Below are 24836 nucleotides of genomic sequence, written 5' to 3'. Positions count from 1 at the left end.
AGGACACGTTTACTGTCTAGCAGATTATTTTCTTGCAATAGGGTGTTTAGCATGAGTCAATGACCATTCATCATTACTGATTTCTTAGAGGTCATTTTGTTAACACAAAGTTGCAAAGTGCTTGTACATCAACTAGTGTATGGTGTCAGTTGCCTTACACATCCTCACTCTTTGATGAAGTTAACATTACCAGTGAAGGGATTGGATAATTTTGTGGAAGTTGGGCACACTCAACAAAATTTACTGTAAATGAGGATACAATTGAGGATAACAAGGAATATAAATAAATAATGGTATGCATTATCTTGACTGTAAATGGACATACCACAACAATCGTGGATGAAGAAGGCAGGTCAAATATGAGAGCTGAACAAAGGTGGTCATGCACTGGAGCTTATTCAATTATGTCATTGGAGCTGCCAGCACAGTTAGAACAAAAGCATCTCTTGTGAGGCCTCGAAGTCGAAAACTTCTGCATACACAGTCATGACTTTGAAATAAAGTAAATGGAGGTTACCACATAAAACAGGAACTTGTGTTCCTTAAACAGGTCAAAATAATTCCACATTTGTATCAACAGCAGCTGATCTAAAATACATGGCTTCAACAGACAGACATAGCCAAAGAAGAATATAACACTGAGATAATATATAGAATGATATCTGACAAGAGAATCTAATTCCAACTGCATATCTGTTGAATGGTCTTCATGTGTCTGTATTATATTAAATGATAGTGAGGGAATATGCCAAAGCCCTATTAAAAGCTTATGAATGTGGCATCTAAATAATGAGAATGAAAGAAGCCAAAATCACACGAGGAGATAGAACTCAGTTTTTAAATCAGGTGGGAAATAAATATAAGATGTCACTACAAGTGATAGACAGGTTGTTTCTTTTTGTATTTATCATCTTAAAAATTTTCTTCCTGTCTCTTACCTAAATGCTGGAAATAGAATTTAATCTAAAACATTTTTTGTTGATTGTGTTACACACTATTTATAAACGGTAGAATAAAATAAACAGTAGCTTAAGGCGTTACCATTTTTACTAATACCAACCTCTTCAGTAGCCCCATATATACTCAATAAATGGAGCGATATATGTCCAAAGATTGAACCAGCTGATTTATACAGAATAAACAGTCTGAATAACAATAGCAAAATGCTCTTTGCTATTTTGACATTTTCAGTTGTTGTTTCCTGACAAAGTTCTTTTGCCCATTCATAGATCTGCAACAAAAACACTTGCTGGTTTAAATTTTTTAAAGAAACAGGCACATATATGAAAATCAATATGATAACTCACATTATGGTTTCAGAACAACATGAACACACACACATGGTTGCCTCTAATGACATGGTTCAACAGCCTTCTTACTGTGGAAAGGTGAGTATAAGATGGAACACCTTTGCAACAAATTTCTCCATGCTTATTATGCTAAAAGATAGTCAATCCTGATTATTTAACTGTATATAAACCCTTTCCAATTTTCACACTTTTTTCAATTTTTGGTCAAATCAGAAGTTGAGAAAAAGACCTGTTTAATATGAGTGTAAATCACAAGTACACAGTGTTACTAACCAATAATCCCAAAATTGAGCACTAAACACCAGATGTGTCTTACAACAAAAAGTGTGGAAAGTTCTGCATCAGGAACACCTTAACTGAACAACACCAAGCTGATAATTTTTGACACAACTGACAAACTACAGTGATTGAATTTAATATTTTAATAATAAGAACAGTTCTGATGGCAACAAATTTATTTGTATAAAACATTCTTGAACTTCTTGCTGTCTTGCTGTGTCACCTAAGGACAAAACCTCGAGCTTTTGACGATTACTTTCACTGTCTTTGTCAGGAGCAACTGACAAAGACGAAGAGGTAATCGTCGAAAGCTCGAGGTTTTATCCTGAACTGACACAGCAACATGTCCAGGAATGTTGTATATAACAGAGCTGTTGCACAATACTTCATTCTCAACAAATTTATTATTTGTAATTCTGGTATCTGGCTTCAGTCTCTACGCCTGTAGTAAAGCAATGGCTCTGAAATGTGTAGCATTTATAATGGGTGAAGTATGACAAAATTTACACACAAAACTAACATAAAATGATATATTTATTACATAAAATTGTGTGTTATCCAGATAATGTGAGAAGCCCGTTCATGGAGCTGCTGTGTAGCACCTATGAGTGCCTGTCTCACACTGCTAACTAACTAACAGAGGCTAGGTGTTATAAATGGGAAATTCCACCCTCTATTCAAGATTAAAATCTACAAATATTGTGTGTAAAACCAGAAAGATGAATACTGGTGCATCAGCAGAATTCATAAAATCTGCTTCAAACTGTTAGATTTTAGTCCTCCCCCCTCCACCAATAATTAGGCATAGTGTTGAAAAGATGGATTGGCCACAGGCAATAGCCCAGAAATTAGTGCCAAAACTATTCATTACAAAAAATATGTTGGTGCCATACTACACTAAAGGTGAAATTGTAAACAGTATGCATCCTAAGATGCAATGCAGAACCTAATGCATCATCATCATCATCATCATCATCATCATCATCGTCATTTAAGACTGATTATGCCTTTCAGTGTTCAGTCTGGAGCATAGCCCCCCTTATACAGTTTCTCCATGATCCCCTATTCAGTGCTAACATTGGTGCCTCTTCTGATGTTAAACCTACTACTTCAAAATCATTCTTAACCGAATCCAGGTACCTTCTCCTCGGTCTGCCCCAACTCCTCCTACCTTCTACTGCTGAATCCATGAGTCTCTTGGGTAACCTTGCTTCTCCCATGCGTGTAACATGACCCCACCATCTAAGCCTGTTCGCTCTGACTGCTACATCTATAGAGTTCATTCCCAGTTTTTCTTTGATTTCCTCATTGTGGACACCCTCCTGCCATTGTTCCAATCTACTAGTACCTGCAATCATCCTAGCTACTTTCATATCCGTAACCTCAACCTTGTTGATAAGGTAACCTGAATCCACCCAGCTTTCGCTCCCATACAACAAAGTCGGTCGAAAGATTGAACGGTGCACAGATAACTTAGTCTCGGTACTGACTTCCTTCTTGCAGAAGAGAGTAGATCGTAGCTGAGCGCTCACTGCATTAGCTTTGCTACACTTCGCTTCCAGTTCTTTCACTATGTTGCCATCCTGTGAGAATATGCATCCTAAGTACTTGAAACTGTCCACCTGTTCCAACTTTGTTCCTCCTATTTGGCACTCAATCCGTTTATATTTCTTTCCCACTGACATTACTTTCGTTTTGGAGATGCTAATCTTCATACCATAGTCCTTACATTTCTGATCTAGCTCTGAAATATTACTTTGCAAACTTTCAACCGAATCTGCCATCACAACTCAGTCATCCGCATATGCAAGACTGCTTATTTTGTGTTCACATATCTTTATCTCACCCAGCCAGTCTATTGTTTTCAACATATGATCCATAAATAATATGAACAACAGTGGAGACAGGTTGCAGCCTTGTCTTACCCCTGAAACTACTCTGAACCATGAACTCAATTTACCGTCAACTCTAACAGCTGCCTGACTATCCATGTAAAGACCTTTAATTGCTTGCAAAAGTTTGCCTCCTATTCCATAATCTTGTAGAACAGACAATAACTTCCTCCTAGGAACCCGGTCATATGCCTTTTCTAGATCTATAAAGCATAGATACAATTCCCTGTTCCACCTAATGCAAAGCAGACTAATCTATTTCCTGCACTTGACAGTTATAAACAACACAGGTGGAGTTCAGTTCAGCATATTTATGAAACCTACAAAAACAGATGCATCTATTAATGCAAAATCATGCCATCCATATACATATAAATGGGTCTTTTTTATATCTGTGGTTCATAGGGTGGGTAAATATGTCAACTATAGAAACACCCAGTCTTATCAGTATTGTATACATGGGCAGTGTCTTAAAAGGAGGATACAAGATGAACATCAACAAAAGCAAAACGAGGATAATGGAATGTAGTCGAATTAAGTCAGGTGATGCTGAGAGAATTAGATTAGGAAATAAGACACTTAAAGCAGTAAAGGAGTTTTGCTATTTGGGGAGCAAAATAACTGATGATGCTTGAAGTAGAGAGGATATAAAATGTAGACTGGCAATGGCAAGGAAAGCGTTTCTGAAGAAGAGAAATTTGTTAACATCGGGTATAAATTTAAGTGTCAGGAAATAGTTTCTGGAAGTATATGTATGGAGTGTAGCCATGTATGGAAGTGAAACATGGACGATAAATAGTTTGGACATGGACGATAAATAGTTTGGACAAGAAGAGAATAGAAGCTTTTGAAATGTGGTGCTACAGAAGAATGCTGAAGATTAGAGGGGTAGATCACATAACGAATGAGGAGGTACTGAATAGGATTGGGGAGAAGAGGAGTTTGTGGCACAACTTGACTAGAAGAAGGGATCGGTTGGTAGGACATGTTCTGAGGCATCAAGGGAACACAAATTTAGTATTGGAGGGCAGCGTGGAGGGTAAAAATCGTAGAGGGAGACCAAGAGATGAATACACTAAGCAGACTCAGAAGGATGTCGGTTGCAGTAGGTACTGGGAGATGAAGAGGCTTGCACAGGATAGAGTAGCGTGGAGAGCTGCATCAAACCAGTCTCAGGACTGAAGACCACAACAACAACATACAGGGGCAATATTCTGGACAAGATAGGTCAGTTACTTAAAAGTATAACGTCACTTACAGATGAAACAGAAACAAACTTTAGGTAATCATCAGAATGAGTTTTACTAGCCCAATATTCATAATATTAAATGTAATGACTGTGATAAACAATACACTGGATAGACAGGCTCCAATTTCTTTATCAGATTCAAAGAACATACCATTAGAATTTATCTATATTTGGCCAGCGACTTTTTAATTGTGAACACTAAGCAGGCACTATAAATGACAGTTTAAAAAATATTGTGTAATACTCCAAAAAGTTAAGCACTGGAAGAAATAAAAATTTACAGCCCTCAGAAGTATTCGACTCAAAATTTGTTAAATGAGTAGAAAGACTTCAAGGAAAAACATTTCTATAACTTATTTGCTGAATTATTATCACTTCAACATACTGCTCTTCTATTTTACATTTTACGTTTTTAACATTTTTGGAATGTAAATAGTATGACGTACTTAAACAACACTGGTTTAAATAAATTTTTAATATCAGATGTGTGCATATAATAGAGTGGTTTACAATGAGAGATTATTTTACTAAATTTAAAGCTATAGATAACAGCAAATAGTATAGAATTTGGAATTGGTATCAGACCACTATATCTGTATGGTATGCTACACAGTAGCCAGTGTTTTTAATGAGTTTAGGTATGTGTCTAATAAAACAGTAGCAAGCCGACAGGTCGTAACTGTACGCTCCAATGCCACAGTGTTCCTCAACACAAAGTACTGGGCACTGAACATTATTACATTGACCCACCAGCAAGAGAAGCAACTATTATAACAACACAAGCTTATCTGTATCCCTGTGGTGACCATATAGGTCCAGCTTAACATATTTATTGTTCAATGGAATTGAGCTTTTTGTGCCTGTACCACAACAAACTATTAATTCCTTTAACTACATGGCAGACGACAATATTTTGTTCACACTGTGATTATGTTTGATTGTAATATGTTTTTGAATTATTTATGATGTTGTGCCACAACCTAGTCTGGTGGCCCAGCACAGGTTGAGAACAGCATATAGGGAGAGGTACCCATCACCCCACAGGCTCAGCACTATGGAGTAAGAAAGCATACTCAGAATGCAAGAGCAATCTTTCAGTACTCTGACACTGCAACTGACTCTGAAAGCTAAATTTCAGACACCTCGCAGAAGCGCCACCGGGTATGGAAGAGCTGACTGGAAGGGAAATAATTCAGCACTGCTTAACAGTTACAACATAGTGCAGATAGCCTGCTATGACTTCCAGGCGTAAGTGTTGCTGTAAGGGAAATCACTCACAGTGTGGCTCACATGTATATTGGCCAATTTAGATCCTCACTCTCAGAACTTCCTTGTGCACAACAATATCCAGATGTGTACAGTATGCCAAGCAACAATCTATGTCAGCTGATTACTACAAGACAGGCACCACTTGAAGTACAAGATGAAGTAGTCAGTGTCCATCCATGGACTTTACCACCAGCAGCTGCAGACTAACGCTCAAGCTAAAGTCTGTAGACAGATAACTTGGCACCTCACAACGCTGTGTTACATGCTGGGTGATTTACTTCTGTTGGCGTGAAATCAAGCCTCAGCCAGCTAGTTGCCTACCTACACTCTTGCTGTTGTCCGACCCGTGCTTGCCAGTGCGGATCCTGACCATCGCCCCTGGCAGGCGCACACCATCATGTTCCGTCACACCAGGCAGCATGGTTTAAATAATGTCTGTCACCATGTGTTGTACACTGCATCCAAGAAGCGACAGAGCAGCAAGAGGTTGCCTCTGTCATCTGCCGTTGCCAGCACACCATTGTATGTCAGGACTGCGCAGCCATGTTGCTATATGCAGCCACTAACACACACACACACACACACACACACACACACACACACACACACACACACACACACACTCCTTGGCAGACAATTGCTGATGCTGGCACACCACACGACTGAGGCCAAGATTGTCATGGAGGATGACGAACAGGGAAATGCCGCCTAATTTTGACTTTCCCACCACAATATGGGTTACTTCCCAGCCCTTACACTCGAGCATTGGATGTGGTCGCTGCTACTTGGACAACCACCATCCATGGCTGAAGAATTGGGTTTCTAACACCTCCACATTCGGGTGTCAGTAGTTTTTCAACGCCAGCGGCAACCATTTATAAAAAGGACACTGCAGCTGTGATGTAACTGCCTATGCCAGTTTGAAACTCCAGTGGTACTTCTGCGGTGAGTGAACTTGCTAATTTAGTGACACTCTTGCTCACAGACATGACAGAAAGACTGACTGTCATAGGAATCTACAAGTATGGCTTGTGAAGTCAGAAGAGCCTCCTGACTTGTCTCAGTTCCAAGGTAAAGACGACTATTACAACGTACAACCAGTAAAATGCAAGTAGTATAATTTTACAGGCCACGAGTTGCCTTGTACTCAGTCAGTGGCTGTTACCTGTAGAATATGGTGATTCTATGGGCATAAGGCACATCAATGGTCAGAGTCAAAATGATTAACGATACGTTGCAAGAATTGAGAGCATTTCCTGTTGTTATGTTTGAGTATCTATAGTGCCCCGTCTACTTTTTTTTTTAATTTTGTGTGTACTTTGATGTATGTGCTGTGTGTGGAAAGTAAATTCAGGCACTGTTCTGAAAACTGTAAGAAATGTATGCCAGTTTGTGCTGTCTCCAATGGGCAATGTATCTTGTGTGTAGGGAGCATGGCTTATTGTTTTGGTCTGTAAAGTAGTAAACGTGCATATCCATTCAAGCAGAAAGATGTGTTTTCTTAGTACTATGTTTAAGAATCCTCCTTGTCATTCTATATTGTTCTCTTATTTGTTTTATATGTAATTGTTAGAGGGTCAGCCACATTGTTTTTAATATCACAGCAGATGCTACCCTTGAGGAAACATTGCAAATTTTAGCAGCTCAAACAGCTTTGGCGAGAGTGGACCAGGCAGAGGAAATAAGGGTTGAGAAGGAAAAGAACTGTTTTGTGTGGTAGAGTTACTACAAAGGATATGCAGTAGAGGCAGCAAGAATTTGACAATGATTGTGTTAAAAATAGGTGCCTGTATGGTCCTCTCTGATAAGTTGTACTAGGTTTATGCAAAGTCTTGAGAGATTAAAAAAGAGCAGTGCTTGTGCAGAAGTGGAAGGTAAGAAGGAAGAAGTTGACAGTGTAAGTTTGGTTGATGTGCAAAGTGTGAAGGTTGTGGCAGTAGAGGAGAATAAAGTGGGCTTATCAGCTCCAACATCTTGTGAAACCATGGAGTATGGATTAGATGTAATTCCAGACGAGATGTGTGTGTGAATAACAAAATGGGTGATACTGATTTCACTGCAGTATTATCTAACACATCAGGTGATACTGGGTATTTCGAAGAGGCCATGGAGCCTTGACCAGATGTCCAATAAAGTACATATGCCAATGATTATTGTATCGAGCGGAGTTGAACCGCACCGTAATTTTGTTGTAGATTCTGCGAGCGATGCACAGCAAGTTATTGATAATGTTAGTTATGTTGCAGATGATTGCAGATGATGTGGATGAAGAAATAGTAGAGGCGCATTTATTTCTGAAGGACACAAATTTGTTGCCGCCTGTGACAGTGACACCTCCTCAGAAGAGGGGAGGGAGGAAGAGGAAGAGGAAGAAGAGGATACATGCTTGTAAGGCCAAAAAGGTATAATCAGTTCATGACTGCGTGCAGGAGGATCAGAAGGTTCATAGCATTGTAGATACTTGCAATGTAATGTTTACTGAAGAGAAGAGAAAACGTCATGGTAAAAATGCTCTTTGGCAAAAGAAAATGAAATTTGGGGAGATGATATTTCAGCTGCTGCTGCAAATGAAACATTGTTGCAAGGTTCTCCTGTTGCGAGGGACAAACCAACTAAACTGCACACAAAATCATTATGATTCAGTTCTTATGATAAAGTGGCACAGGGAAGTTGTTCTGGGAGAGTGAAGGTACAAGGTCGCATAGCTTGCAGCATAAGATGTAGCAGCCAGCCACCATCCATGGACTTAACCACCAATAGCTGCAGATTCCCCACTGAGCAGGAAACCTGGCACTTTCATGTCGCTGTGTCACTAGCTGGGTGACTTCTTTCACCTGGCAAACCTCCCTGACAGTCTTTGAATTTCAGCCTGGTCCAGCTAGACTATCTCTGTTCTCTGGCCCGTGCGGGTCTACACTGTTGCTGACCACCACGCCGAACAGGCACATACTGTTGTCTTCGGTCGTGTTGGACACCACAGTTTAAAACACTGTCATCTCAGTGTTTTGTACGCTCTGACCACGAAGTGGCCAAGCAGCGAGGTGGCTGCCTCTTGTCATCTGCCACCAGCGGCACGCTGCCTTTGTCAGGAGTCTGCAATAGTGTTGATCCCAGTAACTGCAATTCAAAGCATGCATTGCCTGCCTAGTGAGTCACTGCTGACACCAGCATGCCACGTGTGGCCAATGAAGTCGCTAAGGAAAACAACCTCTCTCCAGCTATTGTTCTGTTCCTGTAACCAACATTACAAAGACTTTCTTAACTGGGGATGTTTTAGTAACAATTTGCTGTCTCCACCATCTCTGCAGTCCACAGCCATGCGGCAAAATGGCATTTCATCCTGACTTTCCAGCATCCAATCCTCCTGCTATTGTAGTGGTGATGCCCCAACCCCTACAACAGCAGTTTTAACAAGTAGATTGGAGATGTATGCAAGTATACAACTTGTGCCTAGTCAATATCAAATACTGACTATGAGGTGGGACACATCACTATACTGGTCTCCCTTCAGGAGAAGAAATGCCTAGTAAGGCAGTCCACACTAGGCATGTGTCTCCATGATGACCCCTGGTGTCTTGCCAGTGATAGATACATATGGAGGGCGTGTGGGGCGTGCACCCCCCTTGCAGGGTCGCCGGTCAGCCCGCATGCAATCCGTTCACTTCTTTCGTCAGTCAACTTGACTGAATCGAGTTATCGAACAGTTTTATTTTCCTACGTAGCACGCGCGCCTGCATCATCGTATTTTATACATTTGTGTCTGGCACACATATCGATAACACATACGTACGAGAAAAGTCGCGGCCATTCTAGTGATCTCGATATGTTATTCTGTCTGAGATTTGTTCGAGAAAAGTCGCGAATATTCTACTGTTTTCTTGTACAGAGAACCTTCAATACATAGCGTTATAAATATGGTCTATTTGCCATATAGGAAACTAGTTTACACTCAGAAGCAGAAATATTAAGACTGAAGAATGAATAAGTAAAAAATCCTAGTTTTAGCAAGTGCAAGTGTGAAGATTAGTCAAGGGTGAGAGTTATCAGTTGATTGTGAAGTATTAATAATAGTAATACATAGCAATTTCTCAGTAAAAATATTGTTGTGAGACTCTTAACAATATTTTTACTAATAACATAACAATATTTTTACTAATAATTTAACAATAGTTTCCCATACCTTAGAGAACCTCAATTGTAAAATTTTTTATATCATAAGATGGCATTGTCTTGTATATGTGTGTAATCAGTTTAAATAAAACTTTCTTTAACTTCACATATGACTTGATTACTTTTTATTAGGGTAAAAGTAAAGGTAGCTCAAGATATTAGTGCCCCTCCTTGAAGTTTTTCTGAATCTGCCACTGTGTGTTGCACAGCATGAGCTTTTCTTGGCCACTGTGCTAGACACACTGGCAACACATACACAATCATCTAGTTCAGTCAAGTACATACCAGAGGGAAGTTCTTAATATTTTGGTTTCTGCTATCAGCCTTTTGAACTTCTTTACATTTTTTAATGTATTAGTAGATTTAAGCAATATTGTCCCACTTTCTCACATACATTATGATGCTTTTCTGTTTATACACATGATATTTGTTATTTTTAATCATTTTTACTATGGATTAAGTGAGGAACAGAGGGTGAAACTTCCTCTTTGTAAAGTCTAAGCTTGGTAGTTAGTTAGCAGTGAGTGACAGGCACCAGTAGTTGCTCCACAGCTTCTCCATGAAGCAGCTCCTCATCTGATCTTGATTACACTTAGATTTATTTTATAGTAAAACTATGTCATTTAAATGTCATGTTGTAGGCAGCAAGTTTTGTCATAGATGACTCATTATAAAGTATATAATACATTTCAGAGTCTTTGATCTGAAGATGGTCATAATACACCAAAACCAGTTACCACAACTAAAAATAAATAATTTATTGCAATCTAGACATCTTTTTAATATTAAAGAAAAAACTGATGTTCCAGTATTTCCATAATTGTGGGGATATGCTAACTAAGACATAATCCTTACGCGAGCTTATTTTCACTACAGGAAAACGTCATTCCAGCAGATGAAGAATGGTGTGAGCACTTGATGGCAATTAAGTGTGTCTGAAGTTACTGGAACTTCTCTGGTAGACACCATAGCACGGCACCTGCAGTTTATCATAATTTTTTCAGACTTTTCTCAAAGTCATATTACTGGAATGAGGGATACTGGAGCGTCATAAAGACAGACTGTGCAAACAGTTGGCTGTAGTTCAATCACTGCAGAAGGACTCAGAACACAGATGTGAGAAGAAAAGTAGACACAGGTTCCTCAAGAAGAACTACGCTGCAAGAAGACTGCAGGACCATTTGACTGACTGACAAATATTAGGTTGGTCCATAAGTTCATAGCATTTTTGTTTTGCAGGATGGTATTCCAGTGCTATGGGCTTATTTATAGATCGTCATTTTTTATTTGTAGTTCATTGCTGCTATTAGAGTTTACATATTGTCATTTTGTCATTTGGAGATGGTGAGTGGAGTTGTGGACACTAGAAAATGAAGTGTCGAGTGGAAAAATCTGAACATTTCCAATGTATTCTTCTGTTTGAATAATGGCATCTGCCAAGCCTTAGTTGCCAAAGGTTTTGGAGCAACAATAATATCAACTTCAGTATCCACAAAATTAAATGTGTGACTCACCTCATAAATTGTAATGCCTTCTTTTGGAATTTACGTAGCGGTTGTGACACCCACTTCAGATGCAGTAAACATTATTGCATGTCAAATAATTTACAAAATAAAACAAAGGGCAGTCCAGGATTGAATAACAACAATATTATGAAAAGGATAGACTGCTACTAACCTTATAGAGGAGACATAGACAGGCACAATGAAAAGACTGCTATACATTTTAGCTCTTGACCAAAAGGCCTTCTATACTGAGGTAGAGAGGAAACACACATGTGCGAGACTGCTCTCTGGTGGCTGTGGTTGAGGTGTGTGTGTGTGTGTGTGTGTGTGTGTGTGTGTGTGTGTGTGTGTGTGTGTGTGTGTGTGTTGTGTGTGTGTGAGAGAGAGAGAGAGAGAGAGAGAGAGAGAGAATTTTCTTCTATATAAGAAGGCCTTTTGACCGAAAGCTAAAATGTACTGCAATCTCTTTGTTGTGCCTGTCTGTGACTCAGCATCTCCTGTTTCTGGTGAGTAGCTATATAGCCTTTTCATAATACTGTTGTGAATTTTGAAGATAAAATTTGTGTTAAACTGCCATTACATATCATTTTAACTTTTCTCAGACTTAACTTATAATATCTGTGGTAAACATCTTTCGTTACTGAAAATATTCAAGTCAAACAATTAGATAAAATTTAATAATGCTATTTTTAATTAATAATGCTCACGTAACAATTGTTCTAGCAAAATAGAAATCCCCAATCACTGTCTTCCATTGAAAAATTATAATACCTGCGCAACGTTATAATACACAAATTTTGCTGTCCAAATTAACATTGTGGCACACAAAATCACCAGAGCAGAAATAAATGCGAGAAATCTCAGTGAGTATTTCATGTGTAATGCTGTGCTACAGCTTACATGAAACATGATGCTGTTAATACTTTGCAAGGCAGTGATTGCCAATATCAATGCAGAACGGTAGAAAACAGCAACTAATTGTGAACCTCTGACCTGATTCTTTACACCTACGTACACGCGCTTTGCAGGTGATTGTAGAGCGCATGGCAGAGGATACTTTGTGTCATTCCTGGTCATTCCCTTCCCTCTTCTTTTCACAAATGGTGCAAGAGAAAAATGATTACATGTATTTTTTAAATGAAAGTTCCGCCATTTCACTATATAGATTGTCTATTCTACTATACGATCATGATTTTGGGCTTTGGCCATTTTCAAGTATTGCCGTGTTGAGCATGATCAGACTTCTATAAATGAAGTCATCGTCTAAACATATTAAACTTGGGTATATAATGTATGTGGCATAGCATAAAAATGTGAACATATCCATGAAAGGTCTGGGAAAACTAAAACAAACATGTGTGACATACACTGAATAACAGTGCCATAAAATGTTAGCAACAGTCATTATACATGCAGGTACCATTATCTCAAGCCACACAAGTGACAAGAGTTCTTGTATCGTGTTCCTGTGTGAGTAGCAAGTATTTTTTTAAACAGAAAATGGTGGGTGACAACTGAACTCCACACGCAATTTTAATTTTTCACGTGCATTTTGTATCCTATCCCAATAACATTACTTCAAAGCATTTTTTTTTTCATTCAATCACAAAAAACAACAGCAATGTTGACTCTGACTATGTATTTGGTGTTTTAGCTAAAAATGACATCTAACTACATGTATTTTTTCAGTCAGTGCTTAAACATTAATAGTTACAGAGAAAAAACAACAATTTTGCTGGGGAAATACATCAAGATTCTGGGGTCTCTAAAACCTCATCAGGCTTATGATGTTCTCCTTCTCCAGACTAAGGCAGGTACAAGCTACATTTCCTTTAAGAAAACTTAACGAAAATTCCTGGATGGAGTAATACATAATATAAGGGGAAAACAGCCACTGGCCTATAACGTATTGATGCAGGGAGCACAGTAACACATAACAGAAAACAATATTCACACTAGTGTTCAAGCACTAGCTCTTTTTCCAGCAATAGTACACACATTCAACGAGCTAGTGCTCAGAAGCTAGTGTGGACGCTGTTTTCTGTTGTGTGTTACCGAGCACCATGCATCGATATGCTATGTTTCCATTACACACACACACACACACACACACACACACACACACACACACACACACACACACACACACACACACAATTTTTCAGAATAAAATTCAGTAGTCAGTTGCAAATACATTTTTATTATACTTTACAGGTTTCGGCAAATTAATTTGTTATCTTCAGAAGCTTAGTATTGGTTCAGCAGATGTCAACATCATCTTGATGGAAGCATAATGCCCTGACGCATTGAGAAATGTACGTATTGTGATTATAGTAAATACAGATTGATAATTCTTGATAATTGATTCACATCTATGTATATGTCAACAGCTTGACATATACATAGATGTGATTCAGTTACTGTATATTGTCAGTCTGTGTTTACAGTAACTGCATGCAATACATACATTTCTGGACTTACCATAACATTATGCTTCTATCAATACGATACTGACATCTGCTAATCCAATACTAAACTTCTGAAGATGACAAATTAATTAGTCAAAACTGGTAAAGCGTAATAAAAATATATTTGCAACTGATGACTGAATTTTTTTCTGGAAAATGGTTAATGTAATGTACAAATTTTAGAGCTTAAGCTTCACGTCATCTCAGGTATTAGGAAAGTGCATTGAATCCTGGTGATGCTATTCCATAGTCGAGTAGGTATTATGTGACCTGACTGAGCAACATTTTTTTTTTTTAATACAGAATGCAATGGGAGTCGACAAAGTCTGTGAAATTTTAAAGACAGAGACTGCTAGAGATGAAGTACAGTACACACAAATTGCAATGAACCGGTATTTCTAGATTTCTAGATAACTGACAGTTGTTGCATAAGTCTCTCCTGTAGCATTCCTTACTGCGACACTGTCATAGCTCACAATACACTTTTTTGGTATTCCCTTCTTAAGACACATAATGGAAAGAGTACTTTTGTTTTTAGAGTTTTATGTGTTTGTCAGCAGAATGGGAACATATCACAATACTCATACAAAAAATATAATCATGTTATCATTCTAAAAATGATTATTTAATGCACTATTCTCTTTCAATATACTGAATACGATATGCCAGTTAATGATTCCACGTATTGTGGAAAAAGTTGTTATACAGTAAGTGTACACTGATGAGCCAAAACATTATTACCACCTGCTTAATAGCTTGTTTGTCCGTCTTCAGAACTAAATACATGACTGATTCTACATACCAGGGAACCGACAGTTTGTTGGTAGGTTTTTGGAGGTATGTGGCATTAGATGTCTATGCACACATCATGTCAATTCTCTTAAGTAACAGGGCACTGACTGGTATGCATGGGGATTGCACTCAGTGTGACCCAGATGGGTTCGACAGTATTTACATCAGATGAATTTGGTTGCTAAGACATCAACACAAGTTCTCTATAATGCTTCTCAAACTACTGTATCATGGTTCTGGCTCTGAGTCACCGACAAATATACTGCTGAAACATGACATCGCCTTCAGGGAAGACATCAAGCATGAAAGGATGCAGGTGTTTCACAGCTGTCAGTGTGTCTTCGATTACTACCACAGGTCTCATGCAAGCGCAGAAGAGTGTACCACGTAGCATAATACTGCTCCCAGCAGCCTGCATCCACGATGCCCTGCATGTTTTGGGCTGCTGATCACCTTCATGACATTGTTTGTGGAGACGACCACCGAACCAGCATAGCAAAAATGTGATTCTCCCGAAGTGCCAACTTGTTTCCACTGTTCGATGGTGGAATCCTGTTGGTCCTGGGCCCACTGCAGTCGTAAATGGCAATGTTATTGGATCAACATTTAAACATATAGGGGTGGTCTGCTGTGGAGCTCCATGTTCAACTATGTACAATGAACGGTGTGCTCTGAAACACTTTTCCTTGCACCAGCATTGTGCTGTTTCGGCAGAGGTGCCACAAATCACCATCTATCCTACTTTACAGAGCAGACAAGCCTCCAAACCCTAAATTCTGAGAAGAGTCATGGATGTCCAACCATTTAGCAGCTAGTGGTAGTTTCACTGTCATTCTACGTCTTTCCATAGTTGCTCACAACAATAGCATGTGAACATTCAACCAGCTTTGCAATTTTTGAGATACTCTTTCACAGGCTCTGCACAGTAATAATCTGCCCATTGTCAAAGCCCTTTTAATGTATTTCCCCATTTGCAGTCCATATCTTTGATATGGTGAACCCTCATCCACATCTGCTCTGCTTACATACTTTTGTTACCATCTTACATGCCCACAATGCCACCAGGCAGCATCCAAAGTTGTGGTGGGCAGTGATCATAATGTTTTGGCTCAGTGTATTACTGGAAGCAAACCTATGATAAATGTTACATCCACATGAGTACTAACCTTGGTACAGTATTCAGAATCAAATGGAATCTCGCTTGCAAGAGTTTCAAAAGTGGAAACCAGTAATTCAACGATCTTTTCGTGTTGTTCTTGCTCATCAGTATCCACTATTTCCTTCAACGTTTCTTGAAGTTTTTCAATAACTCCATACAACTGTTTACCCAAGCCCTCACTTTTTGATACATTACCTGTAATGTAACAATATTAATAGATCCATCTGTAGAACCATTTTCCCTTTATAGCCATTTTTATCTTGAAATGTCATAATTAATATTTACATAATTTCTAATCCTAGACACTTATAAAAGAAGAAAGATAAAGGAAAATGAATTATAGAATGAGATGTACAATGGTGGCAAAATAGCCACTGTCTACTTTGGGCCAATAGTGTTTCAAAAACACAAAGCCACTTTTCTTCCCTTAATTCCCATTTAAGTGTCCTGAGCATATCTGTCAGCTCTTCATATAGGCTACACAGACATGTTACGACCGTAACTACATCACTCTTCCATGATGCCCACCTGGTAAAGACACAACACTTTAATAGTAATCTAATACTGCAATACCCTACAATACCAACAAATCCATGTCTTCCATTTCCTTTTGCCACAACTGATTTAACGTGTTTGCAACATTTCATGAGAATGTGTAATGTAGCCCCAAAGTATGTAAGTGACCCAGAATGAAATTTTCACTGTGCAGCGGAGTGTGCACTGATATGAAACTTCCTGGCAGATTAAAGCTGTGTGCTGGACCGAGACTCAAACTAGGAACCTTTGACTTTCGCAGTTAGTGCTCTACCAACTGAGCTATCCAAGCACAACTCACGACTAATCCTCACAGCTTCAATTCTGCCAGTACCTCGTCTATTACCTTCCAAATTTCACAGAAGTTTGTGACGTGTCTCATAGTTTAAGTTATGTGTGTCACTTCATTTCAACCTTTCTCCCCCCCCCCCCCCCCTCCCCCCAAAAAGAAATCATGTGTATTAAGGATGAGTGTTTGGTAGCTTCTATTCCTTCTCAATAGGCTTCAGCAATTTCACTCTCCTTGTCATAAAAGTTACACTTCCAATATTTAACAAGAATGGGAATTCCTAGATAATATATTATGTAAAATAAAGGAAAGGCAAGCACTCATCTATAGCTTGTAATGGTCGCCTGGTCGTGGATATTGCTAATTGCTATAATTTCGCTCCCATTTACGGAGCTTGTTAGCACTTGATGTTAGGTAGGCGCCATTAAAATGCATTGTGTTGTGGTAATCGCTGCTACTTGCTGGATCGCTGCTGTGTCTCGATGCTGATGCTGGCTCTAAATCTGGTTGTCTAGGGTTAAAAACATGAGGTCCCGTGTTTTTTATGTACTTTTATGATAAAGAACGAGCGAAACCAACAAATATGTAAACTTCAAATATTTATTACTCTGGTGGCTATCTTAATTCCACTGTCCACCAAAGACCATGACACAACACAAAGTAGTACTTCCTTTACATGTTCTTTGCATTGTTTATCCACCTCAAACAATAACACACACACACTTTACCAGAGTGACATTCCGACTGCCTCCCGACCCTTCTTGCTGCTTGTATTTATAACATTGTCAAAGAACTACCAAAAAGAGATATAGTTTATAAGTCACATGTACATCTGTTAACATAATTTGTGCAGAAAAGTTATTAATTTGCATCGAGTGACATAATTTAACATGTTATTAAAATGACAGACAGATTTGTTGACTTGACAGAATAATTCTTTGTTACAAAAAGGCCGTTTTTTAGAAGTTTGTCAATTGACTTCTCTAATTTGCATAATAAGTAAATAACATGAATTATTAAGAATTACTTTGGTTTTCGTCTAAAATAGGATTGATTTCGTGAATACTGAGTGAAACCGCTCCTAGTGAACAAATAGGTTTCACTGGGTGATTTTTATTTAAGGAGATCTAAAATACCAAAGTTGGCCACTATTTTTCGTACTTCATATTAATTATTTAAGATGAACTTAGTGTTTTTACATGATGACATTTGCTGTATCAGTGATCAAGTGATATAAACTTTTGTGTGGGTCAGTTACTCAGCATAATTTAATGGGTTGACTGTTTATGGAGACATGTTATGCAATCATTGTTAACATACACAATAACTTTTCTATAATCATAAATACTCGTTAAACTGGTTGAATTTGGAGGGTATCGCATACTTCGGTACAGTAAAGCCTTTAATATGTTCCGTTACAAGCTGACTGATATGTGGCGCATAGAAACATGCAACAAAAAGCAGTATTCACACTAGCTTTTGAACTCTTGCTCTCTCTCAAGTAGACGCGCACACTGTCACAATCGCAACCACACAGACACCCAAACATGCACACACCTGCAACTTCAGCAAGACTGATTGTTGATTATCAGCAGCAGCTACCTTGGCAGATGGAGGTCGGGAAGGGGTAGGGAAGATGCCAGAGGTTGCGATGGAATAGTGGGGTAGAGCGAGGCAGGTCTTTTGACAAATGACTCTGGGTGCACAAAAAGACGATAGGAGTTCAGGGGGTCGAACATGTAGAAGGTAGAGAGGACGAAAGGGTGACAGGGAGAGGGAGGGGAGGGAGGGGAGGGGAGGGGAGGAAAGGACAGGAAGGTGAAGGTGGTGGTGGTGGTGGTGGTGGTGGTGGTGAGGAGGGAGACAGGGAGGGAAGAGAGAAAGGGAGAGGGGCAGACAAGGGGGAGAGAGAGGATAGAGAGGTACGGAAAGATGGCGATAGGAAGAGGGTGGGGATGAACAGATTTACTTGATTGCAATGACATTTCTCAAAGAAAATGTTTAGATACATCCATAAAAATGTAGGGTCGTATTTACAATACTTGTCAGGCAATACAACAGACACTGCTACTTACCACATAATTAAAAGAACTTTTAAATCCTCAAATCTAGATATTCAGATAATTTGTAAAGAGAGTGGCACCTACCAAATGTTTTTAATGATCTTTTGATTTTGTAGGCATTCCTAATTTCATGCTTTATGTTCAATAACTCTCTCTGCCCTAGACACCGATGTAAATTCTACAAGAAAATTATTTTAGAGTCTTGTCTTGTGATCCTGTATGTCACTTTTCAGCTGAAATGGATTTTTATTGTCAGTACCAAAAGTCATTAAGGAGTAAACTGGGAAGTGACTAAGAATTACAAGATGCTTAAAAAGGCTTCTACATGGTGTAGAGTTATCTACTTCACACATTACTTTTGATACTCAGTTCTTATGAACATACAATTTATTCAACTTAAATATATTGTCCAAGAAAATAAATCCACAAGATAACTGGGAGTGAAACTGTACAAAATAAAGCAACACTCTTTGCTTTAGGAAAACAGAATGAGAGCTGTTTCTAAGGGTAAAAACATGCTGAACTAAGCTCCTTGATTAGTTTGTCTATGTGTTGACTCCATTTGAACATGTTATCTAACTGGACGTCAAGGAATCAAACAATGGAAAATCCAGGATGAAATGTAACAATATTAGGAGGATAGTTGCTACTCACCATATAATGGAGATGCTGAGTCGCAGATAGGCACAAAATAAGCTTTTGACCAACAAGACCTTTGTCAAAAATATACGATAAATACACACACACACACACACACACACACACACACACACACACACACTCTCTCTCTCTCTCTCTCTCTCTCTCACTCTCTCTCTCTCTCTCTCTCTCTCTCTAACAGTTCAGTCTTTGAAGCAGTAACCACCTGTTAGTATCAGGAAGTGGACATTAATAACCATACACTAAATGAAACACACTGTGTAAGATTCACTGAAGTCCAATATTATGAAAAGGATAGTTGCTACTCAACACATAGCGGAGACGCCGAGCAGCAGATAGATACAGCAAGAAGACTGTCACAAAATAAGCTTTTGGCCAACAACGCCTTTGTCAAAAATAGATGAAACAGAGACAGACAGACAGACACAACTCGCACTGTGACTTCAGCTGTCACAGACTGTGGTCATGCGTGTGTGAGATGCTCAAGCACCTCTGTGGCTTCAGCTGCCGCAGACTGTGGTCGCGTGTGTGTGTGTGTGTGTGTGTGTGTGTGTGTGTGTGTGTGTGTGTTCTATTCTTGACAAAGGCCTTGTTGGCCAAAAGCTTATTTCGAGAAAGTCTTTTTGTTGTGCCTATTTGTGACAAGACTCTAAAATAATTTTCATGTAGAATTTACACCCGTGTCTATGGCACATAGAGTTATTTAACATGAAGCATGAAATTAGGAATGCCTACAAAATCAAAAGATCATTAAAATCATTTGGCAGTTGCCACGCTCTTTACAAATTATCTGAATATCTAGACTTGAGGATTTAAAAGTTCTTTTAATTATGTGGTAAGTAGCAATGTCTGTTGTATTGCCTGACAAGTATTGCAAATACGACCCTACATTTTTATGGATGTATCTAAATATTTTCTTTGAGAAATACCATTATAATCCAGTAAATATTAAGCTACCAATTGCAGATAAACAGCAGCTCCCTAGTGCAGCTGAGAAGGCAGCAGTTTTTCACTCCAAACAGCTACTTCCTTTCTAATTTGCTTGATTAAATTTAGCTAGCATTAGCATTAAAAGGATTATGCAACACTGTGACAATCCATTGTTAATACAGCATAGAGATTCTATCACTTGCTTGCCTTGTTAAAGTACACCTTTGTGTTGACTTATTTCGCATCCATAAGAGTTCTTCTTCACGAGATCTACAGAACGTGCTGGATAAATGAAACAATGATTGGTGGACTATTTTCATATAGGCAGGGCAGAAAATAGAGCTTGTCAACACAGAAGACTAATCAATGGCAAGTAAACAAATATTCACACAAAGACAAAGCCTTTGCATGTAAAATAACTCCATCTTTTGTTATCCATGCAAGTGAGAATAATAGAACCACTGTTTCAAAGGTTTTTCCAGTACAATTTATCAGCCGATTCCAGAGCAATTTAAAGACTGTTCATGTTTTCTACGAAATGTTTCCAACGCAGCAATTTTTTTCTACCTATTATAATAATTCAGCTTCAAATTTAATATATATAAATCAATATTTATTTTTTAATTTATGTAAATTCTGTACATACTTACTTATTTCCTCCAAGAAATGTGGTATATAGCTCTTATAGTATACTGTGATAAGGGAGACAATTTCAGAAAAACATTCAGCTGAGATGTTACATGTCAAATTGTCAAAATCATTAAATGTGATTACTTGGCTGATGCAGTTTTCATACAATACCCTGTAAAAGAGATAACTGAAGAAACTTCATTCTGATTTGACATAATTATTCTTAAAATGAATACTTCACAGCACATGTAATTTTATATTAACAGAAATAGTTATTGCCTGAGTGACTCGACTAATCCTGTTATTCAGAGCAGGAATGCTAAACTATAAAAGAGGCATTACCATGATCAGATTCAAACAGGAACTCAAAATAAATTCTGCTACAGACCTTCTCATGCAGTAAGTGCAATTAAATCAAAATTTGTTCTTCAATGGAGTTAGGAAAGCTGGCAAAAAACAGCAGCTCTTCTACTTGTTATAATGCGACTGAAATCTCTCATTTTGAGAAGACAGAAGGAGCAATCTGTTTAACTTGCTAAAAACATTCAAAAGTCAAAATCACATAAACATTTCTTTATTTAAAACAACCGGTTTTGACAAGTTATAATGCGCTTCCCCCCCCCACCCCCATATGACAACTTGGCATGAAGTCCAACTTAAAATGAATACATTTCATAACAAAAATAATTTTTCAGACAAGATGACAGCAAAATCTGTCGAAACCGTATGTTTTAAATAAAGTAGTATTTAAGTGATCTTGATGTTTGAATGTTTTTACCATTTTATAATGTAGTGAATGAAATATTCAAGTCATGTGCAGGGTATGCCGATAATGTCTTCCATACATATAGTATTTGTAACTTGTCAGTGCAAACATGATTATTTCTTAGGAAACTGAAATGCAATTAATGACACTATCCTCTCACATCACTCTGCTTCTGATATACCTGTCACACAATTAACAGGGGGGAAAGCTAAATACATTAAACACATACAGACTTCTTTATTCACATTTTTAATGCACTCTTTAGGTTTTTACCCTGGCTCACATGAAGAAAGTTTTTCACTGTGCTCAGAGATTTAATTGCTTTTAATGGAATAAACTAACATTACAGTGTTCACTGATTTGCTAGTACAGACAGTGCAATGAAACATTTATTTACATACAGAAACGACTTCCAATATTTTTTTAGTGCAAAAGTGAGATCACTGTGTCAGAAAAGTTTGCCTTAAAAACCTAGATGCTAAAATTTACATAGAGTTTATAAGCACTTTTCATATTGTTGCCCATTATCTTTCACAACAAACATACCTCGTAAGGTCATTCTGCTTAGTTGGTTAAACTAATGAAGGAGAAACTGCTGAAGACAATTCCCCTACTAAATAGCACATGAAATTGGGCAATAATGTGACTCTTGTTTGAATAAACATGGCTCACACTAAGTCTGAAGACAGATCGCACACACTTACATTAAGCCTTACTAAACTTGTTTATTGCTCAGACTGATTGAAAATTTAAGAACAGCTTTTATTAAAAATGTGATGAGGATTCTTTAAATGAAATATTATCTACCTATCTATCCCTTAAGGCCTTATTCCTGCGGCAATGCGGGGTCAGCATTGTTACTCTTGATTTGGCAGTGTTAGTTGCAGAGGGTGGCCGGATGCCCTTTCCTGCCGCCATCCCGAACCCCCTGAGACGGAATTAGTGTATCCCAGCTGTCTGTGTCTAGTTTAAGTAAGGGAATAGTGTGAACGTCTTTAAAATGTCTGCGATACGTGTAACTGAGGCAGAACATGGGGACCAGCCAGGTATTCACCTAATGAGATGCGGAAAACCGCCTAAAAACTACATCCAGGCTGGCAGGCACATCGACCCTCGTCGTGAATCCACTGGGTGGATTCGAACCGGGGCCGGCACACCTACCCGAGTCCAGGAAGCAGCGCGTTAGTGCTCTCAGTTACCCCAGCGGGTCTTAAATGAAACATAATCTCAAATTTAATAACATATACTGTTTATTTGGTAAACAACAGGAATGAATCAATGGTGCCCACCAACAGTTTACCAATATGGATAAGAATCACACTCTAAATTCCAGATCTGAATTGGTGTGCAGTAAACTTTGAAATTATGGAACACATGCATAACCTTTAAACTCAATTCATGTGATATACAATGATCTAATACAGCTTTACTTAAGAGAAGTAAACATAATGAAATGCTGCAGAATAAATACGAGTCCTGCAGCCATATCTCCAAATGAAAAAACTTCAAATCCCTAACTACTGACAATATTCCAAGTACAAATGACTATAAAACTGCCAAACAGTTGTCCAAAGTTCGAATTGGAAACTTGTGTGAGATTTTCTATTGCCAAACCAATTGTAAATTTGACAAAGTCTAAAACATGCAAAAATACATCTGTCAGTTGAAACTGTGTGCCTTTGAGCTGCTCATCACTTGTGCTTCTCACAAATCAACCATCACTGGTGTTCGTCCAGGACTGACCAAAGGCTTAGATAGCAGTGCAGCCCACAAATTCTCTCTAATGGCTCACAAATACATAAAATTGAATAAAAACATGTTTTGTTTCTTAAATTTAAATGATGTGCTAATACAAACATCAAAAAAAGTGTTGCATCACCTAGGTTCTGAGAGTTCCAGAACCTGTACATAAAATTGGAATAGAGATCAACACGAACATCATTTCCGCCTTTTTTAGTGGTCATGAAAACCACACATTGCAGGTTGTACCACCATACAGCAAGACCTTCAGAGGTGGTGGTCTAGATTGCTGTACAAAGGGGGAGAGAAGGAAAACTTAAAATTATGGCCTTAATTATCATAACACCAGAGTTACCTAAAGCAGCAGAAGTTGTCATATCATAAAAAACAGAATACTAAATACATTCCGGAGGCTCCACATTATGTTTAGGGACTCTAGCTCTATTTGCACAGCATTATGAACATTGTAACACCTGATGATCACAGAGATGTCTGTAGATCATTTCTTGATCCAAAGGTTTCCCTTCGAGACTGTACATGATACTTACACAAAAACTTTGTACCCATGGTAACAAAGAAGGAGACTAATGTTATCGTAAAAACGTATGCACTGAAAATCCTGGGTCAAGATCGCAAAACGTCTATATTGATACCTAGTTTCAGCTCACTGATAAGCCTTCTTTAGATCTAAAACACATAAACTTAAGCAGATGAACAATAACAAGATACATTTAATAACTTAACTTCCTTTATATGATACATAGCCAATATAAAATTATTATTTTGTAAGGTGTGTATCGGCTGTCAGACATAACATTCTCAAAACCTGTTGAGCCAAATAGCTCTTATTAAAGAGAAGGATCTTGTGGGCAAGTACATATTGGATAATGCATTACATCATGACAAAATAAAAGCACAAAAAATATATCTGGTACGTGGCATCAAACTACATGGTCCAATCACATTAATGTGACCACCAACTACGTTATGTTTGATGTCAGCATGCAATAACCTCTTGCACCTGCCAGGTGGCAGCACTAGCACTTGAGAGTGTGTCGGGAGATGTGGAAGTAAGTGCAGTTGTCATCATAATGTGGAAATGGAGCATTTTATCTGACGTCCAAAAGATAG

General features: G+C 38.3%; 1 protein-coding gene across 1 annotated transcript in view; it reads right to left on the bottom strand.

Annotated features, from left to right (window-relative positions):
• The window catches only part of LOC126169612 (Fanconi anemia group I protein-like), a 277334-nt gene that overhangs the window by 56336 nt on the left and 196162 nt on the right, over window positions 1-24836 (bottom strand). Inside the window, exons 17-19 of the mRNA XM_049920656.1 lie at window positions 21220-21371; window positions 16101-16288; window positions 1061-1231 (exon numbers count right to left, since the gene is read on the bottom strand). Coding sequence (XP_049776613.1) covers window positions 1061-1231; window positions 16101-16288; window positions 21220-21371 — 511 coding nt within the window. The remainder of the gene's footprint in view (window positions 1-1060; window positions 1232-16100; window positions 16289-21219; window positions 21372-24836) is intronic.

The sequence above is a fragment of the Schistocerca cancellata genome, chromosome 1 (genome assembly GCF_023864275.1).
Source record: "Schistocerca cancellata isolate TAMUIC-IGC-003103 chromosome 1, iqSchCanc2.1, whole genome shotgun sequence".
NCBI classification, from domain to species: Eukaryota; Metazoa; Arthropoda; class Insecta; order Orthoptera; family Acrididae; genus Schistocerca; species Schistocerca cancellata.
The sequence above is the reverse complement of the archived record's forward strand: the minus strand, read 5'-3'. Positions and strand labels throughout refer to the sequence as shown.